Genomic DNA, 24661 nt, shown 5'->3' with positions numbered 1-24661 from the left:
ATACCGAAGATAGACACTAAATGCTGGGGTAACTCAGTGGGTCAGACAGCATCTCTGGAGAGAAGAATAGCTGACAGTTTGGGTTGAGATCCTTCATCAGACTTACCGTCTGAAGAAGGGTCTCGACCCAAATCGTCACCTATACGTGGGGACTGAGGCACAACATCGCCGTTGGAAGGGACAATTAAACATTTTGTTCAACAGCAGTAAATCCAGTGAAACAGGTGTGTATTCACACACAAGATATATTTAGATATCTACTTAGTTTACCCAGCGCTAGGAGAAAAACATACAGTACAACAAAACCATCAGCCATTATTCAAATAACTCGATTCTAACATTTGGACATTTCTATAGTTAAATACACATAATGTAGGAAAACTGGACAATATTTTAACTGAGATTTATTAAAAAATATATATATTTTGTAGATTTAGTTTTAGATATGTACCTAGTGACTGAAAATGTTGCAATAATAAATGAATTTGCTCGGCATGCCTACCTCTTGTAATGACTCCTTCGAGACGGATGACGTTTGAGTGGTCAAACTGCCCCATTATACTTGCTTCTGACAGGAAGGTGCGCTTCTGTTTCTCTGAGCAGCCAACCTTCAGAGTTTTGATGGCCACAGGGAGATCCCTCTTACTGGGCAGCTTCAGGCATCCTCTGCAAACCTCCCCAAACTCCCCTGCAGGAGACAACAAACACAGTTACATTGCTGCACCCATCTCCCTTCTTCATGTAGACACAGTAGCTTGTAGCTACATCTTAGTGAGGCCTTGGGGTGCAAGAGGAGTTAGTGTGGCCACGGGTCCATGAGTGTGTGTAAGTGTGAGTGTGAGCGTGAGCGAGTTAATGTGAGTGTGGGCATGCGTGTGTGAGAGTGTGAGCATGGGCGTGAGTGTGTGTGTGTGAGCCTGAGTGTGTGTGTGAGTATGTGAATGTGTGTGAGTATGTGAGTGTGTGTGACAGTGAGAGTGTGAGTGTGTATGAGAGAGAGAGTGGAAGAGAGAAGGAGAGAGAAACAGATAGAGGGCGAAAGAGAGTGAGTGAGATAGACAGAGGGATGGGGAGAGTGACGGAGGATGAAACAGGGGGATAAAGAGGGAGAGGGAGTGAGAGATAGAGGGAGGAGAGTGAAAGAGAGAGAGAAGATAGATTGAGAGATATCAGAATGTACAGTTTGACAAGGAATAGGGAATATCCCTCTGTCTGTTTCTACTTCTTTGTGTTAAGAGAGAAGCTGTCACCTTGCTCTCACCTCCCGACACCCCAAAGCATTTCCACCATCCACAAGGAACAACATAAAGGAATGGTCTCTACTTGGCTAAATGAGTTAATCTCCAACCACACTTCAGAAGCCCAGCCCAGCCCCATTGATTGGCAACCCCCTCCTTCCTAAACATTCTTTCGTTCCACCACCAGCATACTGTGGCCATTGACAATGCAGTTGGTCATCGTGGCTTCACCAACAGCATCTCTGATGCCTGTAGCCACCAAGTCGGAACAAGTTACATGGAAACACCACCACCAGTAGATTTTACTCCCGGTCACACTTGAAAATGCATCGTTATTCCCTCGTTATCATTGAATTTAACTTCTGGAACTCACTGTCCAACGCACCATGGGACCACCTTCACTGGAAGGACGTCAGTGATTCAAAGAGGCTCTCCCCCCACTATAATCAGGGCATGGAAATTGAGACATGGGCCATCGATGCTGACCTTGCCAGTGAAGCACATGTTGTAGAAAATGAATAAAATGAAAATTGCCGGAGAATTGATTGATTACTTGCGGAGGAAGGGGAGGGATGAATGGATCGTATTGTACATTTCTGGACATGAGATTGGCCCCATTATTTTGGGGAAAAGGGGATATCATTTTTCTAGTTATTTGGTTACAGGGACACGTTGCCGTGAATTGCTTTGGTGGAAGAGATTGCTTGTCGCATTTTAATGAATGAAGGGGACTAACACTTATCACGTGTCGAAGTTAGACACAAAAAGCTGGAGTAACTCAGCGGGACAGGCAGCATCTCTGGAGAGAAGGAATGGGTGATGTTTTGGGTCGAGACCCTTCTTCAGATGGATCTGAAGAAGGGTCTTGACCCGAAACGTCACCCATTCATTCTATCCAGAGATGCCGCCTGTCCCGCTGAGTTAAGGGGCTGTCCCACTGCGGCGACCTAATCTGCACGTTTAGAAGAGTGTCTTCGACCTTCAATCTCGCAGCATGGTCGACACGTGGTCCTAGGAGGTCCTATGAGGTTGCTGGAACTCTCCTTCATGCTCGAGGGAAGTTCCCGAATACTCGTGGCCTCAGCTAGGTCGTGGAAATTTTTTCAGCATGTTGATAAATTTTCCGTGAGTAAAATTTGGTCGTCATGGTTCTTTTGAACTCGTAGTGCAGTGGAGTGGGGTCGCTATGTAGTTACAGGCAGTCGAGGGCAGCCGTAGGCAATCTCCTTCGCTGACCGGGCATTTTGATTGGCTCATCGGAGTTTTCAGGACCAAGGAAAACATACCGGTAGGTAAAATGCCCGCTAAACCTTATTATACTTCTTATAAGTGTCCCCCCTCCATCTCCCCCCCTTCTCTCCCCATCTCCCCTCCTTCCCCCCCCTTCTCGCCCCCTTCACTCCCCCCCCCCCCCCCCCTTCTCTCTGAAGGACTAACTGTTACTGTGCAGTCGTTTTACCTTCCTCTTCATCGCGGGTGTGAATTTCAGACAGCGCTCCCCCGCTTTCCCTGGCCCCCTTTGCGATGTGTTTGTGTGTGTGTGTGTGTGTGTGTGTGTGTGTGTGTGTGTGTGTGTGTGTGTGTGTGTGTGTGTGTGTGTGTGTGTGTGTGTGTGGGTGTGTGCGCGGTCGGTCGATCCAGCTCGCGGTTTCAACGCGGACGTTCGATCCAGCTCGAGGCTTTCCAGGCGAGTGTCCTCGAGCTTGAAGGTCGAAAACACTTCCTAACTCGCGGATTAGGTCGCCCAAGTGGGACAGCCCCTTTACTCAATCTTTTTGTGTCTATCTTTGGTGTAAACCAGCATCTGCAGTTTCTTCCGACACTTATCAAGTGTCAATTTGCGGTGCTCTAGAAGAGAAATATTTCACCGCTCTTTCACAGAGAAATATCCCCTCGTGTTCAAAACACAAAAATAAAATGCAACAAGGAGAAGATTGGAACTAATAACGTGAAGAACTTTCAGAAGTATGTTTTACCTGGCTTATTTTGAAATCACACTGATATGAACAGATACATTTTACGTGCACAGCTAGAATTCTGATTTAAGTAGGATTAGACTACATTTTAAATGTATGAGAACTCTAAATGAACTGGATTTATATATAGAAATATTCACAACATGTAGTGGTACTTTGTGTGGGTTTCAGTAAACAAAATAGTCCTGATTGGGTTCCTTTCCTACTGTGGTTTTGGTTGGCTTTCAAAAGGTAATTGGTATAAATCAAGTGAGATTACCAACACAAGCATCTAGCAGTAATCCCTGGTCCATTATCACAGTAACTATCTGGATGCCCATTAATTTGTCTGCTTAAATCCTTGCAATTTACAGAGCTGCAAACCGTTAAATGCAGTTGCAAATTTGTCCACAAGACATTAGTACACAATTCTAAACTCTGAAAGCTAAGAAGCTATCTAAACAATATCAGTACGGTACTCAAAACCTATTCGGAGGCACTGCCTGCACTTGCTAATGATAGGGCCGCTTCTTCACAGCACCAGAGACCCGTGGTTCGATCCTGACCTCGTTTGCACGTTCATCCTGTGACCGTATGGGTTTCCTCCGGGTAGTCTGGTTTCCTCCCCCATTTCCCAACATCATGCGGGTTTGTAGGTTAGTTGTGTTTAATGTGTAAGGAGTTGATGCAAAAGTGGGATAACATAGACCTCTGTGAGTGGGTGATCAATGGTCAGCGTGGACATGCTATATATCTCTCTATGACTGCATTGGATCTCATGGCCGGCAGATTATTTTGCCATTTATCCTCAGATCTTCCTGTATTTATTAGAATTAGTCACATAACACGGAAACAGGCCCTTCGGCCCACTGTCGACTGAGATGCCCCATCTAATCTAATCCCATTTACCAATGTTTTACATATATGCCTCTAAACCATTCCTTTCCATGTAACAGTCCAAATGTCTTTCAAATTTAGTTTTGTTTAGAGATACAGTGCGGAAACAGGCCCTTCGGCCCACTGAGTTCGTGCTGACCAGCTATCTTCGCACACTAACACTATCCTACACACACGAGGAACAATTTACCATCCATACCAAGGCAATTTGCCTACAAATCTGCACATCTTTGAGAGGAAACCGGAGCACCCGGAGAAAACCCACACGGGTTACGGAGAGAGCGTACAAATTCCTGATGACCGCACCAGCAGTCAGGATCGAACCCGGGTTTTCTGCGCTGTAAGGCAGCAACTCTACTGCTGTGCCACCCTGCTATGTTGCCATTGTACCTGCCTCAATTTGCTATGGCAATTTGTTCCATACACCCACCACGGTGCGACAAAGTTGCCACTGAGAATCCAATTAAATCTTCCTCTCTTACCTTTATTGATGTAGCAGCAATTTAGTTGTAAATTTCAATACTCTTAAATACTTCCTGCTGAGGTTGGGAACTGAGGTATCTGGGAACATTAGCATTTTCATGTAACCTTACTACTTGTGACCTTACGCTAGGATACGCTCAGTACAATTGCCGGTGTTTCTCCAACACAGGAGTGATCTGAAACCAACAATTCATTGCTTTATTTCTCTGTGCTCTTCATGTAATTAAATATCCAATACCTCCTCCGATGACTCTCTCAATCTTGATGCAGGAAAGGTCCAGTTCTTTGGCAAATAGGTGCACTGCTTGTACAGGATCATCACAGGTGTCTGGATCAATGTAGGTTCTTCGACTTGGGATCTTAACTGGAATGGAAAGATAATAATGCAGTAAATGTGTAGGAAGAAACTGCAGATGCTGGTTTACACCGAAGATAGAGACAAAAAGCGGGAGTAACTCAGGGGGACAAGCAGCATTGCTGCAGGAAATGAATGGGTGACCTTCTCTCCAGAGATGCTGCCTGTCCCGCTGAGTTACTCCAGCATTTTGTGTCCATCTTCGAAAATGCAGTGAAGACAAGCACCCAACATCATCCAAATACTGCAGCAGCTTGCCACAGGGATCTCAGCTGAGATAAGGGAATCCTATTTGTCCTCCTTAAGTACCAATCTAAACACAATCTTACCCACACGGGGGATCCTCATTTGCACATTTTATCTTATAATCTGGATTTCACTTGAATGCCACAGAAGAACACATGGAAGATGCTAAAGCACTACTTGAAGCATCGTGGACAATGAACATCCTCAACCATTACCAATCCTGAAGAATTCTCCATCGATGCTTGTGATATCTTGCAATCATGCATACGAGTTGAATGGTAATTTGTTGGCTGTAAAAAGACTATAGTGGAAATAAAGGCAGAAAGTGCTGGAGTACTTGGAGTCAACGGGTAAGGCATTCCTGGAGCAGTTGGATAGCTGATGTTTCGGGTCGGCACATGTCATTAGACTGATAGTGACATGAGAATGTGACCTTGCAATCGTTATCTTGAGTGCCTTCCACCCACCATCCCTCCCTCACTCCCATCTCCCCTAAATTTAATGTGGGTTTCGCTATAGATTCATTATTGTCACGTGTACGAGGCAGAGTGAAAAGCCTTTGTTTGCCAGTCATATAATTCAATCAGATGATACTATACATGAACACAATCAAATCAAATATAAGTACAAGAGGCAGGGTAGAGAGAAAGATACCAGAGTGCAGAACATAGTTTCGCAGCATTGTACCACAACAGACTTTAGTTATATTTTTCGGTTTAGAGATACAGCATCGAAACAGGCCCTTCGGCCCACCAAGTCCACGTTGATCAACGATCACTTATACACTAGTTCTATCCAACATACTAGGAAGAATTTACATAAGCCAATTAACCTACATACTCGCACGTCTTTAGTATGTGGGAGGAAACCGAAGAACCTGGAGGTGACCCACGCGGTTTCGCAGGGACAACGTGCAAACTCCGTAGAGACAGCGCCCATAGTCAGGATCGAACCCGGGTCCCTGGCACTGTAAGTCAGCTACTGTACCACTGCGCCACTGTGCCGCCCAGTTCCAGAGACAAAATCCAATGACTACAATGTTGCAGGTTGGGAAAATCGTGATTATACCCAAGCTTATTGGAGGACCGATCAGAAGCCTGAATACAGAGGGGAAGAAGCTGTTCCTGAGTCTGGTGGTACATGCTTTCAAACTGGTGTACCTCCTGCCTAATGGGACCGGGGAGCCGAAGGAATAATCGGGGTGAAAAAGGTCCTTAATCATGTTGGCTGCTCTTCCTGAGACAGCGAGAAGTGTGGACGGAGGTAAGAGTGGGGAAACTGGTCTGTGTATTTCCATCATGAGAATAAAATAGCTGCTGTGTATGTACAAAGGATGTCTTTACTTGAAGAATACATGTTCCTGATTATTACTTCTCCGTCTCATCCAATTTATATTTAATATGCTTATTTGTGGATTGTTCACTTGGAGAAGAATGAATGTGGGTGATTATTTATTTCACCTCCGCACTGTTGACACAAAAATGGGATGAAGCACACACAACGCCTGAAATTGTTTCAGTAAATCGTCCAAGGAGATCTTCCTGACTTGATGATATCATAAAATACTAAGTCGACGGAAAAGATTATTGATATTGTATAAAGACGCATTCATAATATTCCCTGTAACAATTTTATCCCAGAGGTGTATTCATTACAAATTGACTTAATAGTTACAAGTGGTAAAACTAAATAAGTCTTCAGAGTAGAATTAGGCCGTTGGCCCATCGAGTCCAGTCACCATGGCCGATTTATCTTTCCCTCTCAAACCCAATCTCCTGCCTTCTCCACGAGACCCCTGACACCCTGACTAATCAAGTACCTGTCGATCTCTGCTTTAAAAATATCCAATGCTTTGGCCTCCACAGCTATCTGCAACAGATTCACCACCCAAATGCCATGGGAAAATGTTTTCTACACTCAGCAGGAAAGCTCCCACATTTAAATCAGTCTGAAGAAGGGTCCCAACATGAAATGCCACCTATCCCATGTTGTTCTGAGAAGCTGCCTGACCCATTGAGTTCCTCCAGCACTTTGTTTCAGATTTTTTAAATGATCTTTTTCCCATTTCAACCCAACCTCACTTACATATCACTTAACATTTCACTTGCATATCATTTAACATTTTTCATTCAGATTTCCAATTAGGAAAGCAGAATTTGGAAACACTCAGCAGGTCAGGCAGCTTCTATAGAGAGAGAGAAACAAAGTTAATGTTTCAGCTGATTAACTTTCATGCTGCTTCATTGACCTGCAATCCTGTAGTTCCTCTCTCTGCAAATGCTGCCTGACAGGCCGAGTATTTCTAGTTTTATTTTGAGGAACACAAGTTTTTTCATGAAGCAGGCTGCATTTTACAGCATAATTAAAACCAATTATTCTGCAAAAACATATATTTTAGTAGATCATGTTCTCTAGAGATGCTGCCTGACCTCATGAGTGACTCCAACACTTTGTCATTTTTTTGTAAATTGGCACCTGCAGATCATTGTTTCCACATCCTTCCCCATAAATAGATGGAGTTTGGTTGATGATGATGGAAATATTTTTAATCACAAAGAAAGCATTTCTAATCAAACAGCAATCTGTGGATTTTAAACACTGGAACTATTTTAAATATATACATGGAACATAGAATAGAGGAGTCGACACAAAACGTCGCCAATCCTTATCTCCTTAGATGCTGCCTCACCCGCTGAGTTTCTCCAGCATTTTGTGTCTACCTTCGATTTTACCAGCATCTGCAGTTCTTTCTTAAATAAATACAGCACAGTTGCTGCCTTACAGCGTCAGAGACCCGGGTTCGATCCTGACTGTTGTGTTGAAATTTGTATGGTCTCCCTGTGACCGGGTGCTCCAGTCTCCTCCCACATTCCAAAGAGGCAGGTTAATTGGCTTCAGTAAAATCACAGGATAGTGCTGGTGTACGGGGTGATCGCTGGGCAGTGCGGACTCGGTGGGCCTGTTTCCACGCAGTATCTCTGAAGTCTGAAGTCACAGGAACAGGCCCTTCGGCCCACCATGTCTATGTTGTATCATGATTCCAAGCCACCCCTCCTTCTCTTCATCTTTAAATTAGTTTCACCTCCAATTTTTCCCCACTTACAATGAATGGGAATTGCCTCAAAACATTATCTCTGTTTCTCTCATCTCAGATGCCAATTGTCTTGCTGTAGTATTTATGCTCTTGTCTTGAGTATTTATCATTTTCTGCTTTGAGCAAAGAAATTGAGCAAATTCAATCTGTCTTGGAGAATCTGTATTTTGATTTAAACCTGCATCTGCAGGTTCTTCCTACAATTTTGGACATAATCTGTGCATAACATGATATTTTTTAAATTAGTTATTGTAGTCGCTAATTTATGCTGAAATCAGTGCAATTGAACCAAAACTTCAATCTAATATATTAAAGAGGGCAGCACAATGGTGTAGCTGGCAGAGCTGCTGCCTCGTAGTGCCAGAGACCCGGGTTCGAACCTCACATCAGGTGCTGTCTGTGTGGAGTTTGCACGGTCTCCCTGTAATCCCGTGGGTTTCCTTCAGGTGCTCCGGATTCCTCCCACGTCCCAAAGAAGCGTGTGGGTTTGTAGGGTTAATTGGCCTGTAAAATTGTGAAATTGTCCCTAATGTGTAGGGAGCGGATGCGAAAGTGAGATAGCATGTAGGATATCATAGAACTCTTGTGAATGGGTGACCGATAGTCGCCATGGACCCAATAGGCCTGTTTCCTTGCAGTATCTGTAAACTAAATGTGATAAAAACAGCAAGTAAGTATATAAAATTATGAGAGGCAAAGGTAAGGTAGTCGGTCGAACCGTTTACCCAGCGTGGAAATGCCAACCACAGGAGGCCGTAGCTTTAAGATAAGAGGGGCAAATGTTAAAGGTGATGTGCGGGGCAAGTTTGTTTACACAGAGTGGTGGAGGCAGATATGATAGTGGCATTTAAGAAGCATTAGGATATGCAGGGAATGGAGCGATATGGATCACGTGCGGGAAGAGGTGATTAGTTTTAGTTGGCATCATGTTCAGCACTGACATTGTGAGCCGAAGGGCCTGTCCCTGTGCTGTACTCTTCTATGTTCTATGGTAATGTGGAATAAAAATAGTAACGTTTGCCACACAGGACACCAATAATTGATTGTCTCTCCCCACTTCAGTAACGGTCTGCTGATGAGACATCAACATGGCAACACTCTTTTATATCAAGAGATCCACATGACAACAATTAGAATAAAGAGATCATATGACACAGAGAGACAACACATTGACTTAGTATTTTGCCAAAGAACGTTGCCAAGTTGTATGCGTGAGGTGTAGCTTGTTTTCAAATTCAATATAAAGCACTTTCCAACACTGGGTGACCTCTGCACCATTGTCCAAATGGCCATAAATAGCACTGGTACTAAAATGTTGTGATAAATGTGGACATAAAACAAATGCAAGTCTAATAATTCTGATACAATACAATACGGCCTACCTAAAAACATTACCTACAGATGTCAATGCTTATTTGCATCAGATCATAAATGATCATCGGATTTGTGTCCTTGATGTAATTTATGTCCAGTCACTGCTTGGGTATGGCTGACATTCAGCTCAGCAAACTAGCTACAAAAAGTCTGGATTGAGTAGTTTAATGTCAGCAGGCTCAGAAATGGAAAGGACTCAAATGGAGAGGCTCACCTAGAAGTACCGAAGAAAAGCCAACAATCCAAACGCGAATGGAACTGAAAGATACTCAAAGTTCAGTCATTAGTCGGCACCCAATTGGTGATGACCTCAGGTATTTATACCAAGTGACATATTAAATGCAGGTGTAATTCCTAATAGCTCTGGGGACGAGTGTGGAAGTATCCCTGGAGAGGAGCTCTGACCGCCGGCCCTGCAGTCTGCGGTGCTTCTGGCTGTGGCGCGGCAGGGACTTTAAATCTTCGACCGCCGGCCTGCGGCCTACACCATCTTGAAGCCCCGGCCTCCGGTGGGGAGGCACCGAATCGGGACTTATTCAGAACTTACCTGGACTTACCCTGTCTGTACATCTGGACGCCTGCAACGGCGACTGCGGAGGGTTGAGGTTCCGGCCACGGGGGAAAATGGAGGAGGACTGGCCAAATGTTGTGCCTTCCACCACAGTGATGAATGCTGTGGTGGGTGTTTGTGTAAATTTTTTTTATTGTGTATTGTGTGTTTTTTTTATTGTACCGCTGCTGGCAAATTCATTTCACTGCACTTATGTGCAAGTGACGAATAAAACTTGATTGATTGATTGATTGATTGATTGATTGATTGATTGATTGATTGATTGATTGATTGATTGATTGATTGATCAAGTGTCTGGAGGCGTGACAAGTGTGATAAGAGCCCACCTCCCACGGACGCCTCCTCGCGACCTCTTTGGCTGGTCCGGATACCGCTGATGAAAGTCATGGATCAGGGAGGGGTCCAGGATGTCACAGGCAGGGATCCAGCTCCTCTCCTCTGGACCGTAGCCCTCGCAGTCAACCAGGTACTGGATCCCTCTGCCACGCCGCCGGGACTTCAGCAGTTGCTTCACCGTGTATACCGGACCACCGTCAATGATGCGGGGTGACGGAGGTAGCAGAGGAGCTGGGGACAGGGAGCTGGAGGACACAGGGTTAACCCAGGATACGTGGAAGGTGGGGTGAATCCGTATAGACCGGGGCAGTTTAAGGCGGGCTGCAGAGCGGTTAATGATCTTGAGAATCGAGACTGGGCCAATAAACTGTGGTTATCTCCTGGTGGTCTCCATTAACACAAAATTCTAGAGGGAGAGTAGAGAATGAGGCCAACCAAATTATTCTTCCATCAAGTGCACTGGCTTGGCTTGGCGGGGCTCTTCGACTTTAACGGTGGGAATCAGACATTTCCCCCGAGCATGAAGCTTCAATAGCGTGTCTCCAAAGCGTGCCGTAATGAGAGCGAGTCTGGTGGAAATAGGAGGGAAATAAACCTTGCTCACCCATAATCCCTCTCTTGCTGGCGAGCGTTGACTTTTACTGGTCCGGGACCTCCACAGTAGAGACAACGCCTCTCCCGTATGCGTCTCTGGCGCTCGGCCTGGCTCAGCCTGGTGAGGCCAATCTGTGTTGGCTCCCCCTCCACTGGATCAGGACTGGGAGAGATGCGTGGGGCTTCTTCTTCCCGAGGGAAGTGAGACAATGGGCTCACTATGACGAGAGGGGTGTGATGGGCAAGGACACTGGTTGAGAGCCGCTGATAGCTTGTCTCGCTTTCGCTCTCGGAGCCAGTTATCTAATCGAATGGTTAAATCAATCAGCGCGTCCAGATCGGAGGGAAGGTCCCGAGGGGCCAACTCATCCTTCAGGTTCTCGTTGAGGCCATGGATGAAGATATTGAGCAGATCGGTATCACACCAACCGCTCTCTAAAGCAGTGGTTCGAAAATCAATAGTGTAATCGGCAATAGAGTGTCCTCCCTGGCGGAGATGCAGCATCCTCTGGGCTGCCTCTCTTCAGACCAAAGGGTGTCGAAAATCTTTCTCAGGTCTGCCGAAAAACAGGCAAAGTCCTGGCAGAAGTCCAGCTGTCTCTCCCAGGCAGATGTACCCCAGGCTGAAGCATGTCCTGACAGCAGGGAGATGGCATAGGCTACTTTGGAGAGTTCTGCGCTGAAGCAGGACAGTTGTAGTACTGGGACAGGAATGACCTGCAGGTAGAAGGATCGCCATGATACCTCTACGGGGTGGGAAGAACTGGTTCCAGAATGGGCTGGATACGGCTGGAAGTGGAAGGGGCGGAGAGGCATCAGCAGAGACGGGAGGAATTGGCGGCGGTGTGAGGTGTGACAGGACCTGGCTGACAATGTTTGCCAACTGCTGGATGGTTGCTACAAGTTGGTCTATTCAAGCCTCATGGGCGCCAAGAGTGGAACCTTGAAGTTGAATCACCGAGTCAGAAAACCCTCAGGTTCTGAGCTGGGAGTGTCAGGCTGATCAGAATTGCCTGCTGAATCCATACTGGCCAACTAACTTGTCAGCAGGCTCAGAAATGGAAAGGACTCGAATGCGGGCTGGCCGAGAAGTACTGAAGAAATCCAAACACGAATGGAACCGAAAGATATAGACCTGGAACCAACAGAACTCAGAACTGCTATCGAACTGACTAAATGTAGAACTGTGGAATTCTCTGCCTCAGAGGGCGGTGGAGGCCGGTTTTCTGGATGCTTTCAAGAGAGAGCTAGATAGGGCTCTTAAAAATAGCTGAGTCAGGGGATATGGGGAAAAGGCAGGAACGGGGTACTGATTGGGGATGATCAGCCATGATCATATTGAATGGCGGTGCAGGCTCGAAGGGCCGAATGGCCTCCTCCTGCACCTATTGTCTATTGATTAGTTGACACCCAATTGGTGATGATATCAGGTATAAATACCAAGTGATAAATTCGGGGAGCAAATTAAATGCAGGTGTACCCCTAATAATAATAATAATAACTTTATTTATAGAGCACTTTAAAAACAACCACTGTTGCAACAAAGTGCTGTACATGACTAATCATGAACAAAACATTATTACAAGACAATAAACACATTAAAAAAGAGAGTAAAAACAATAAAAAACATTAAAAACACTAAAACAGGAGCAAAGTCTCATGCAGGGTCAAAAGCCAAGGAATAGAAAAGGGTTTTAAGACTGGTTTTAAAGATGGACAGTGAGGGGGCCTGTCTGATGTGCAACGGCAGAGTGTTCCATAATGTCGGAGCAGCAACAGAGAAGGCTCTATCCCCTCTGAGCTTCCGCTTAGACCTCGGTACCTCCAGGAGCAGCTGATCAGCTGACCTGAGGCACCGGGCAGGAGCGTAGGGATGAAGCAGCTCAGAGAGGTAAGGCGGGGCGAGACCATTTAAAGATTTAAAAACAAATAAAAGAATCTTAAAATGAACTTGAGAGTACACCGGGAGCCAGTGGAGGGAGGCCAGAATTGGCGTTATGTGCTCCCTCTTTCGAGTTCCAGTTAAAAGGCGAGCAGCAGCATTCTGAACGAACTGGAGACGAGCCAGGGAAGATCGAGTAACTCCAAAATAGAGTGCGTTACAGTAATCCAGCCTAGACGTGATGAAGGCATGGATTACTGTTTCAAAATGCTGCCGCTCAAGAACGGGCTTCACCTTTGCCAGCTGCCTTAAATGAAAGAAGCTGGACTTAACTATCGCGCCTATTTGATGATCTAATTTAAAATCACTGTCCATCTTAAAACCCAAGTTTAAAACTGTTGGCTTCACATACAGTGCCAAGGGACCCAAGTCAACAGGGGGAGGTTCACGGCAGCCATTGGGACCAAACACTATCACCTCTGTCTTCTTTTCATTAAAACCTTGAAAGTTTAGGGCCATCCAGGATTTAATGTCATCAAGACTCGGAGGAGGAGTGTGGAAAGAGTCTCAAGCGTCTGGAGGCGTGGCAAGTGTGACTGTAACAGTTTAGTTTAGAGATGCAGCGTGGAAACAGGCACTTCGCCCCACCGATTCCGCGCCGACCAGCGATCACCCGATACACTAGCATCACCCTACACACTAGGGACAATGTACAATTTTACCCATGCCAATTAACCTGCAAAACTGTACGTCTTCGGAGTGTGGGAGGAAATTGGCGATCCCGCAGAAAACCCACGTGGTCACGGGGTGAAGGAATGAACTCCGCACAGACAGCACCCCTAGTCGGGATCGAACCCGGGTCTCTGGCGCTGTAAGGCAGCAACTCTACCGCTGTGTGGTAGTTAGGAAACCCAGCTTCAGAAGCGCAGGAGGAAAAGGGGAAAATTAGCAAAGAAAAGAGGAAGCACAAGGAACATTTGTTTACAATGCAGACAATGAGATTCACTGGTCAGTGTTCTGTGGTTGTTTAAATTAAAATAATTATGTGGGAAAATGAAGGGAGATGAGCATAGGCATTGAACTATAACGTATTTGATAGGCCTGACCAACTCTGTTCATCACGTCTTAAAAAGCAGTCTTTAAGTTTCAGTGTACCACCCACCTTTAGAATTCATCTCTGGTAGACAAAAGTGCTGGAGAAACTCAGCGGGTGCAGCAGCATCTATGGAGCGAAGGAAATAGGCAACGTTTTGGACCGAAACGTTGCCTATTTCCTTCGCTCCGTAGATGCTGCTGCACCCGCTGAGCTTCACCAGCACTTTTGTCTACCTTCGATTTTCCAGCATCTGCAGTTCCTTCTTAAACAGAATTCATCTCTGGCACGGAAGGACTGAATCTGCCTGATACCCGCTCTCCCCATCGATGTCCAAACGCTGCATTGTGGCCCAAGAGAAGTCATAAGGATCCTGTTACATTCAAACACGTGGGGCTCTCTTACTTTTAAAGACGCTAATAAAACCGTTTTTTTGGGAGGGCAAGGAGCGGCAGAGCGTATTCTGTCGGCTCTTCTGCCCACAACTGCACCAGTCCGGATAGATCGAGGCTTTGCAAAAAATGGGCAATGTGTCCATTGGTCTACATAATCTTCTTGTATGTGCAAAACTAAACACATTTAATTGTGGAGTATGCAAAAGGTTTGTTTTTGTTTCTTATATTCTTCAGCACTGTGATCATGCCATAGACTACAATGACAAACACTGCAGGATAGGACACAAAGTATTGCAGTAACTCAGTGGGTCAGGAGGACATTGATAGGCGATGTTTCGGGTCGGAACCCTTCTTCAGACTCTACAGGATTCTATAGGTGCCAGAGGTCACCAGCTAGCATGTAATGGAGGATGAGGAAGGGAAACGTTTTGAAATGATGTGATCTCTGGTTCACATAGAGTTTAAGCGTTAAATTTGATCTATGTGCCGATTGGAAATCTGCCATTAGCTTTCAGACGGGCAGCTTCGTAGCATTACCCCACATGATACATGATAAGGCTTGCTGAGTTATATCAAAATATTATGGTGTAACGTCTGGTATAACGTTCCTTAACCCTCCAAGCGCACGTCGGTATTGATTTTGGTGAACCAATGCAATACCTTTGCTTTCATCTCTCTACTTTAACTGTGCTGCATAGGTCAATGCTCGTATCATATCATCCACACCTCATGCAATCAATCTTTGGATAACAGTGCAATCAATGCGCAGCTCAGGAAAGGGCAGCGGTGTAATGGAAGGTGTTTCATTTGGAACCAAATCCAATCACAATGATCGCACGGACGCCGAAACAAATGACCATTTTTTTGTTGATCGTCTGTTATTAATTTAGCAACATTTTGCAGCATCTAGTTAAGATGCTTTTAAAAATGGACTGAACTTAAAAAAGCTTGGCTTAAAAAAAACCTTCCACCATCCTATCAATTAAGATCAGCACTGCATCACCGCCAAGTGAATGCGCGGAGAAACTGTGATTTTCATTAAACAAGCTGCTCAGGATTTGTATATGAAACAAAATGTCTCATTCCAAGGTAACGTGCTGCTTAAAATATGATAGAGGCACATCCAAAAATAAGGCAGCCTGGTTAGAAAGTAAGCTATTGTCTAGTTTTAGGCAATGCTGAAAACAGTAAGTTTACAGGCAAAAAATATACTTGTGTGTTCACAAGAGGTTCCCTGTATTCTACAGTAAACAGTGCATACCAATAACCATCATTCACTCTTCCTAATTTTCATTAAATCAATGTGATTAATTGTGGAGAAGCAGATTTGTGGCATCACAATAGTTCTTTGTGATTCCAATGTCCCAGAGGAGAGAACGCCAATGAACACAGTCAAACTCAATGGGTTTTAATTAAAGTGATTCACAAATACCTCATAAAAAACTCATCCATCCAATGTGCCAATGTAATGCCCAAGGTGTGACATGACCGATAGCCTGAGAACAAATATTTGATATTTTCTCCATATCTGGCTCTCTGATGCCCCTATCAGGACTATTGGAGGAGGTAATTGAACTGTGAATGAAACAAGATATTGCTCAAAATGAAGATAGGAGGAACTTAAGAAGGGTCTCAACCGGAAACATCTTCGGTCCATTCCCTCCACAGATGCTGCCTGACTCGATGAGTTACTCCAGCACTTTGTGTAATTCTCGAAATATCAATTTTGAAATAGCCTTCATTTTCTGACATTTTGTGGGTTGCTTAAGAAAGGACAAGACAGGTCAGAACTTTTTTTTCCCAGGGTAGAAATGTCAAAGACTCGGAGGTGTAACTTGAAGATAAGAGGGTCAAAGTTTAAAGGAGATGTTTGGGGTAAGTATTTTAACATGCTGTGTAGTAGGTGCATGATATGTGCTGCTAGTGGTGGAGGCAGATACAATAGTGGCATTTAAGAGGCTTGTAGATCGGCACATTGATATGCAGGTAATGGAGGGACATGGATCATGTGCTGGCAGAGGAGATTACTTAATAGGAAAGAACTGCAAATGTTGGTTTAAATCGAAGGTAGACACAAAAAAGCTGGAATAACTCAACGGGACAGGCAGCATCTCTGGAGAGAAGGAATGGGTGATGTTTCGGGTCGAGACACCAGTTAATCTTGGTTATCATGTTTGACACAAACGCTGGTTGTTAAGGGGCCTTTTCCTGAACTGTAACTGTTCTATGTTCTAGGATCCATTGGAAGCCGAGGGAAAAGACAATAAAGGTTGTTTCAGCCATTCATTCATTTCCTAGAATCCAGGAACATTGCAGAAAACTATTTGGTGACCCCTGGACTATCCTTGATCAGACTTTGCTGGCTTTACCTGGCACTAAACGTTATTCCCTTATCACGTAACTATACACCATAAATAGCTTGAATGTAATCATGTATTGTCTTCCAACTGACTGGACAGCACGCTACAAAAGCTTTTCACTGTACCTCGGTACATGTGATAGTAAACTAAACTGTGATTGTAACTACTCCACACCGCTTCCAGTTACAGACGACAGTCGTCACCGGACTACTGCCCCTTGCTATCGCCCTGGTCAGAGGGTATGGCTGTCCACCAAAGATCTCCCCCTCTGCGTTGAGTCCCGTAAGTTGGCACCTCAGTTTATTGGCTCAGTCTCGATTCTCAAGATCATTAACCGCTCTGCTGCCCGCCTTAAACTGCCCCGGTCTATGTGGATTCACCCCACCTTCCACGTATCCTGGGTTAACCCTGTGTCCTCCAGCTCCCTGTCTCCCGCTCCTCTGCTACCTCCGTCACCCCCGCATCATTGACGGTGGTCCGGTCTACACGGTGAAGCAACTGCTGAAGTCCCGGCGGCGTGACAGAGGGATCCAGTACCTGGGTGACTGCGAGGGCTACGGTCCAGAGGAGAGGAGCTGGATTCCTGCCTGTGACATCCTGGACCCCTCCCTGATCCATGACTTTCATCAGCGGTATCCGGACCAGCCAAAGAGGTTGCCAGGAGGCGTCCGTGGGGGGGGGGGGGGGGGAGGTGGGCTCCTGTCACACTTGCCACGCCTCCAAACACTTGATACTTCCACACTCGTCCCCTGAGCTATTAGGAATTACATCTACATTTAATCTGCTCCCCTAATCTATCACTTGGTATAAATACCTGAGATCATCACCAACTGGGTGCCGACGAATGACTGAGTTCTGTGTTCTGTAAATCTTTTCAATCTATTTACCTCAGCCAGTAATGTTTTTACAGGTGATGTTTGCCATAGCTTGCTTGAAGATTATTTTGAAGAACAAAAGTACGCGTGATTATTCGAACTATGCGTTATTGCTTTTAATTCCTTGAAAAGAATCAAAATGATGGAGTAACTCAGCAGGTCAGGCAGCATCTCAGGAAAACATGGATAGGTGATGTTTCAGGTCGGGATCTTTCTTCAGACTGATCCATTGAGAGTGATTTGCCATTCATTGACTGATCTGCATCCTAACTCCATGCACCAACCTGATATCCATCCTGAGAATTCTGTCTAGCAAGAAAGTTACCACTCAGAGAATGTCATTATTGTTAATTGGATTTAGAAATATCTCTCAGCCAAATTTATATTAAACAGATTTTCATACATATCACTCACTGGGTAAAGAATAGTTTCTGAACTTTTCCTCTAATTCTAAGAACATCAATTTGATTAATGATTTCTAGATTCCTCTCTCGACCTATTCAATTATTGAAAAATTATAGTAATAGAATCATAGAAACAGGCCCTTCGACCCAACTTGCCCATACTGACCAACATGTCCCATCTACACTAGCCTTGTGTTTGGTTCATATCCCTCCAAACATGTCCTCTCCATGTTTCGGTCTAATTGTTTCTTAAACGTTGCAATAGTACCTGCCTCAACTACCTCCTCCGGCAGCAGGTTCCATACACCCACCACACTTTGTTCTAAACTAAACGCAATTAATTCATCCCTTAATCTTCTGTATTCTGTGCAATGTTAGTTTATGTAATCTCACCTATTAACACAACTACTGATAACATTCTGGTGAATGTTCCTCTAATTTAAGTACTCGCTAGAATTTAGAAGATTGAGGGGGGATCTTATAGAAACTTACAAAATTCTTAAGCGGTTGGACAGGCTAGATGCAGGAAGATTGTTCCCGATGTTTGGGAAGTCCAGAACAAGGGGTCACAGTTTAAGGATAAGGGGGAAATCCTTTAGGACCGAGATGAGAAAAACATTTTTCACACAGAGAGTGGTGAATCTCTGGAATTCTCTGCCACAGAAGGTAGTTGAGGCCAGTTCATTGGCTATATTTAAGAGGGAGTTAGATGTGGCCCTTGTGGCTAAAGGTATCAGGGTGTATGGAGAGAAGGCAGGTACAGGATTCTGAGTTGGATGATCAGCCATGATCATATTGAATGGCGGTGCAGGCTCGAAGGGCCGAATGGCCTACTCCTGCACCTATTTTCTATGTTTCTATGAATCTGTGTTCCCTTTTATACTCAAGTCCTCTGGTTATAACAGAAATGTGATGTCCAAGTTCTGACTGTTTATGTTAGTTGACCTAACGCATTTGAAATCCATAAATTGACATGTTTGTTCTGAATTTGTATTCATTAAAAAAACCCTCAAATACTGTATATCTCATTTTTGTCGAACTATATGATTTCCACTGGAGCACAGCTTTGTCCAGTCTCTTAATCCATAAATAGATACTTCTATATTACATTTCATGGCTCCAATCTTTGTATCACTGACAAACTTTGATTGTGTTTTTGAAGTTATTAATAAGTATGATTTATAATTTCGGTTCCAGCACATTTCCAGATGGATCATTCCCAGACATCCCTTTCACTTTGTGCAGGAACTCATTTCCCCTCATCCCCTTTCCATTATCCAAGCCAATCTACTAACCAGGTCAATAATTTCCGTTCATTTCCATGAACTTCAATTATAGCTCATGGTCTCTTCTGAGGGGCCGTATCGAATGCATTTTGACAGGCCATATAAATTAAATCCATAGATATTTCCCTGTTTGTTGCTTTTACCTCTTCAAAATTTCAATTATGTTTGGCACACATGACTCACACTTTACAATTTCACATTAGCTTTCACTCAGCAGTTTAAAATGCTTAATGTGCTCAATCACTCTGTCCGTAATTATAGATTTCAGTAGACATTTAACTAATTGGCCTACAGTTTCTTGATTTCTCTTTCCCACACTTCCTATATCAAGAATGTAGACACGAGGAACTGCAGACGTCGGTTCACAAGAATAAGACTCAAAGTGCAGGAGTTACTCTGCGGGTTAGGCAACATCGCTGGAGAGCTTGGATAGGCGACGTTTCAGGTCAGGATTCTTCTTGAGACTGAAGATGGATCCTGAGCCGAAACTCTAGAGAACATGTATAAGCGATGATTCTGTTCACGGCCCTTCTTCAGTGTTAAGAAGGGTCTTGACCCGAAGCGTCACCTATCGATGTTCTCCAGTGATGCTGCCTGACCTGCTGAGTTACTCCAGCAATTTGTTCATTCCGCTCATCAAGTCTAACCACCATTCATTTGTGCCTGATCTATCTTTCCCTCTCAACCCCATGTGCTTCACATAAGATTTTCTTCCAATATTAAAATACTAGATTTGCAGTTTTCCAATCTAAAGGAATAGACAATAGCCAGCACTGCCATTCAATGTGATCATGGCTGATCATCCACAACCATCCCGTTCCTGCCTTCTCCCCATATCCCCTGACTCCGCTATCTTTAAGAGCTCTATCTAACTCTCTCTTGAAAGCATCCAGAGAACCGGCCTCCACTGCCTTCTGAGGCAGAGAATTCCACAGACTCACCAGTCTCTGTGAGAAAAAGTGTTTCCTTGTCTCCGTTCTAAATGGCCTACCCCTTATTCTTAAACTGTGGCCCCTGGTTCTGGACTCCCCCAACATCGGGAACATGTTTCCTGCCTCTAGCGTGTCCAAACCCTGAATAACCTTATATGTTTCAATAAGATCCCCTCTCATCCGAAATTCCAGAGTATACAATCCCAGCCACTCCATTCTATCAACATATGACAGTCCCGCCATCCCGGGAATTAACCTGGTGAACCCACGTTGCACTCCCTCAATAGCAAGAATGTTCTTCCTCAAATGTGGATACCAAAACTGCACACAATACTCTAGGTGTGGTCTCACTAGGGCCCTGTGCAACTGCAGAAGGACCTCTTTGATCCTATACTCAACTACCCTTGTTATGAAGGTCAACATGCCATTCGCTTTCTTCACTGCCTGCTGCACCTGCATGCTTACTTTCAGTGACTGATGAACAAGGACCCCCAGATACTGTTGTACTTCCCCTTTTCCCAACTTGACACATTTTAGATAATAACCTGCCTTCCTGTTTTTGCCACCAAAGTGGATAACCTCACATTTATCTACATTAAACTGCATCTGCCATGCATCTGCCCACTCACCCAACCAAGTCACCCTGCATCCTCATAGCATCCTCTTCACAGTTCACACTGCCACCCAGCTTTCCAATCCATAGGAAGAACATGGCTAAACTATCTACAATGCCTTCATACTTCCTCTTGCTTCTTTGTATTAACTTTTGCAGTTCTTGCTATCCCACATATATTATCTCTACTTCTCAAGGAGCTCTCAAAGTATGAGTGCAACACCCTCTCGTTTGATTTTGTGGTACGGAGCACCTCCTTTATCCGCGGTGGTGATTTAATTTGGCAAGCAGCACTCTTATCTCCTGGGGCTGTGTATTTGAAGATCACCAATTACAGCAGACAAAATAAACTAATTTAGAGGAACGGGATAAATGTATTAAATGTCAGCCTGGTTTGAAAAAAATGATTAAATAGAGAGCTGTTTCATTACTGATGCAAATTTTTTAGCTATTTATAATTACATCTCATTAATTACTCATCAAACTGCTGTGACAGGACTGATGCGCGATGTATTATAGTGCTGAGATGTGGAATCTCGGAGGCACAACACATAGATGGCATCCTCCATAACACCAGGGCAAATAGTCACTGGGTGTTACATATCCTTGTTAGGATGTGAGAAGGATTTGTGCAAAAAGTGAAGCCAGGACAGTACCTTTAGTTTAGACCGATGATAGACACAAAATGCCGTTGCAACTCAGCGGGACAGGCAGCATCTCTGGATAGAAGGAACGGGTGACGTTTCAGGTCGAGATCCTTCTTCAGATTAGTTCCTCGCTACACCTTTGTTTTAGAGATACAGCGTGGAAACAGGACCACGCTAAACATCCATCACCCCGCTATACTAGTTATATGTTATCCCACTTTTGCATCCACTCCCTAACACACTGCGCTTGTTACTAAAGCCAATTAACCTACAAACCCGCATGTCTTAGGGATTTGGCAGGAAACCGGAGCACCCGTGGTAAACCCACGCCGTCACAGGGAGAACATACCAACTCCACACAGCCAGCACCCGTAGTTTAGCTTTAGATTTAGATTTAGGTGTATTATTGTCAGATGTACCATAACATTCCAAGCTCTCCATTCAGATCAGATATGCTATAAATAGATACAATCTGGACAAACGCGTACAATAGATTGGTCAAAGTAGAAGATACAAGGTGCAGAATACAGTTCTTAGCATTGTAGTGTATCAGCCCAACAAAGTCCAATGTCCCCAATGAAGTCGTGGTGAATCGGACAGTCCCCTAGTTTAAGGAAGGAAACATTCAGGTGCCTAATAACAGAGGGGAAGAAGCTGTTCCTGTGTCTGGTGGTGTGGGCTTTAAAGCTTCTGAACCTTCTGCAGGATGGGAGCGTGAAGAAGAAGGAATGACCGGGGTGGGACAAGTCTTTGATTAAGGTGGCTGCTTTTCCAAGGCAGTGTGAAGTAGATATAGTTAAAGGAGGGAAGTCTAGTCCGTGTGATGAGCTGGGGTAAATCTACAACTCTCTGCAATTTCTCGTGGTCTTGAGCAGAGTTGTTCCCAAACCAAGCTGCAACACAATCTGACAGTATGCTTTCACTGGTGCATCTGTAGAAGTTTGTAAGAGTCACTGGAGATGAGTAGCATTTACTCAGCTGCGTCCTCACGGCGCCAGAGACCTGGGATCGTTCCTGACCTTGTGTGCTGTCCCTGTGGAGTTTGCATACTTTCCCTGTGACTACTGCTTCACGAACAATGACGAGACAGAGTAAAGGAAGGAAATCGAGAACTTTGTGATTTAGTAGAGATATTGCTGAGCATTTTAGCTGTTGTATCGACCCAAACGCTGGTCCACAACTGATCATTGGTAATATTAATGCCGAGAAACCTGACCATTTCCACTTCTCTACCATTAAGTATATGGTCTACCATGCTTCCTAGAGTCAATAACTAGATCCTTTATCTCGTTGACATTGAAGGGGAGAGCTTATTGTCCTGACACCGTGTCACAAAGTTCTCGATTTCCTTCCTGTACTCTCTCGTCATTGTTCGTGAAGCAGGGAAAGTATGCAAACTCCACAGAGACAGCACACAAGGTCAGGAACAAATCCAGGCCTCTGGTGCCGTGAGGCCGCAGCTCCAACAGCTGTAGCCCAGTACTTCTCCTTCAAGGAAAACAAGCCAAACCACCCAATCTATCCTGAAAACTCTTATACTGAATGGCCGTGCCATTGAAGGCGAGCAGACCATACACTTCTTTGTGGCGGCACGGTGGCGCATGGGTAGAGTTGCTGCCTTACAGTGGTTACAGCGGCAGAGATCCGGGTTCGATCCCGACTACGGGTGTTGTCTGTATGCAGTTTGTACATTCTCCCCGTGACCGCGTGGGTTTTCTCCGACATCTTCGGTTTCCTCCCACACTCCAAAGACGTACAGGTTTGTAGGTTAATTGGCTTGGTGTAAATGTGAAAAATTGTCCCAAGTATGTGGGATAGTGTTAGTGTGAAGGGATTGCTGGTCGATGTGGACTCGGTGGGCTTGCACGCATGGTTGCCAAGACTAGAGAGCAAGTTTGAAGGTGGGAGGGGTAAAGTTTACAGGAGATATGCAGGGCAGGTTTTCCACACAGAGTGGTGGGTGCCTGGAGGGGCAGGGTGGAGGCAGACACGATAGTGGCATTTACGAGGCCCTTTCCCGACCTGAAACGTCACATATCCATGTTTTTATGAGATGCTGCCAGACCTGCTGAGTTACTCCATCATTTTATTTATTTTCAAGGAATTAAAAGCAATAACCATAGTTCGAATAATCGCACGTACGTTTGATCTTCAAAATAATCTTCAACCAAGCTATGGCAAACATCACCTGTAAAAACATTACTGGCTGAGATAAATAGATTGAAAAGATTGTGGAGGCAGATTGTGAGACTGATTTGGAATTCTACATCAAGTCAGAGGTGTGAAGGGGTAGAATGGGAGTGAGGGGGAGCAACAGGGCACGTGTTTTAAAGAGCCCGATGGGACAGGTATTTCAAAGAGCTCTCATAGGTACGATGAACCAAATACAGTTACAATTACAGTTTAGTTTGTCACGTGTACCGAGGTACATTGGAAAGCTTTTGTAGCGTGCTACCCAGTCAGTTGAAAGACAAAACATGATTACATTCGAGCTATTGATAGTGTATGGATACATGATAAGGGAATAATGTTTAGTGCCAGGTAAAGCCAGCGAAGTCTGTTCAAGGATAGTCCGAGGGTCACCAAATAGTTTTCTGCAATGTTCCTGGATTCTAGGAAATGAACGAATGGCTGAAACTAACCTTTATTGTCTTTCCCTTCTGCTTCCTAGATCCAAGAACATAGAACAGTACAGTTTAGGAACAGACCCCTCAACAACCTGTGTTTGTGTCAAACATGATAACCTGGAGACAAGGATTGGGTGACGTTAAGGATCTCAACCCAAAACATAACCCATTCCTTCTCTCCAGAGATGCTGCCTTTCCCGCTGAGTTACTCCAGCTATATGTGTCTATCTGCAGTCTCTTGTTTCTCCTTATGCCGTGAAGGTGTTATGCCCTGGTTGTTGATCTTTAATAGAAGTTCATTCCTTGGACCAGCAATGCTGAGTGGACTCAAAAACCGCTTATACTTCAGTATTAACTCTTATCTTTGGTGTGCACAATACTGGAAAGTACTCGAGAGTCTGAGA

The 24661-nt window shown here is 44.6% G+C and overlaps 1 protein-coding gene across 1 annotated transcript in view; it reads right to left on the bottom strand.

The window, feature by feature from the left end:
* The window catches only part of epha10 (EPH receptor A10), a 497371-nt gene that overhangs the window by 39854 nt on the left and 432856 nt on the right, over positions 1–24661 (bottom strand). The window contains exons 10-11 of the mRNA XM_033045476.1: positions 4812–4937; positions 503–688 (exon numbers count right to left, since the gene is read on the bottom strand). Of these exons, the coding sequence (XP_032901367.1) occupies positions 503–688; positions 4812–4937 (312 nt within the window). The remainder of the gene's footprint in view (positions 1–502; positions 689–4811; positions 4938–24661) is intronic.

Source organism: Amblyraja radiata, chromosome 27, assembly GCF_010909765.2.
Source record: "Amblyraja radiata isolate CabotCenter1 chromosome 27, sAmbRad1.1.pri, whole genome shotgun sequence".
Lineage (NCBI taxonomy): Eukaryota > Metazoa > Chordata > Chondrichthyes > Rajiformes > Rajidae > Amblyraja > Amblyraja radiata.
This window is presented reverse-complemented; position numbering and strand designations above follow the sequence as displayed.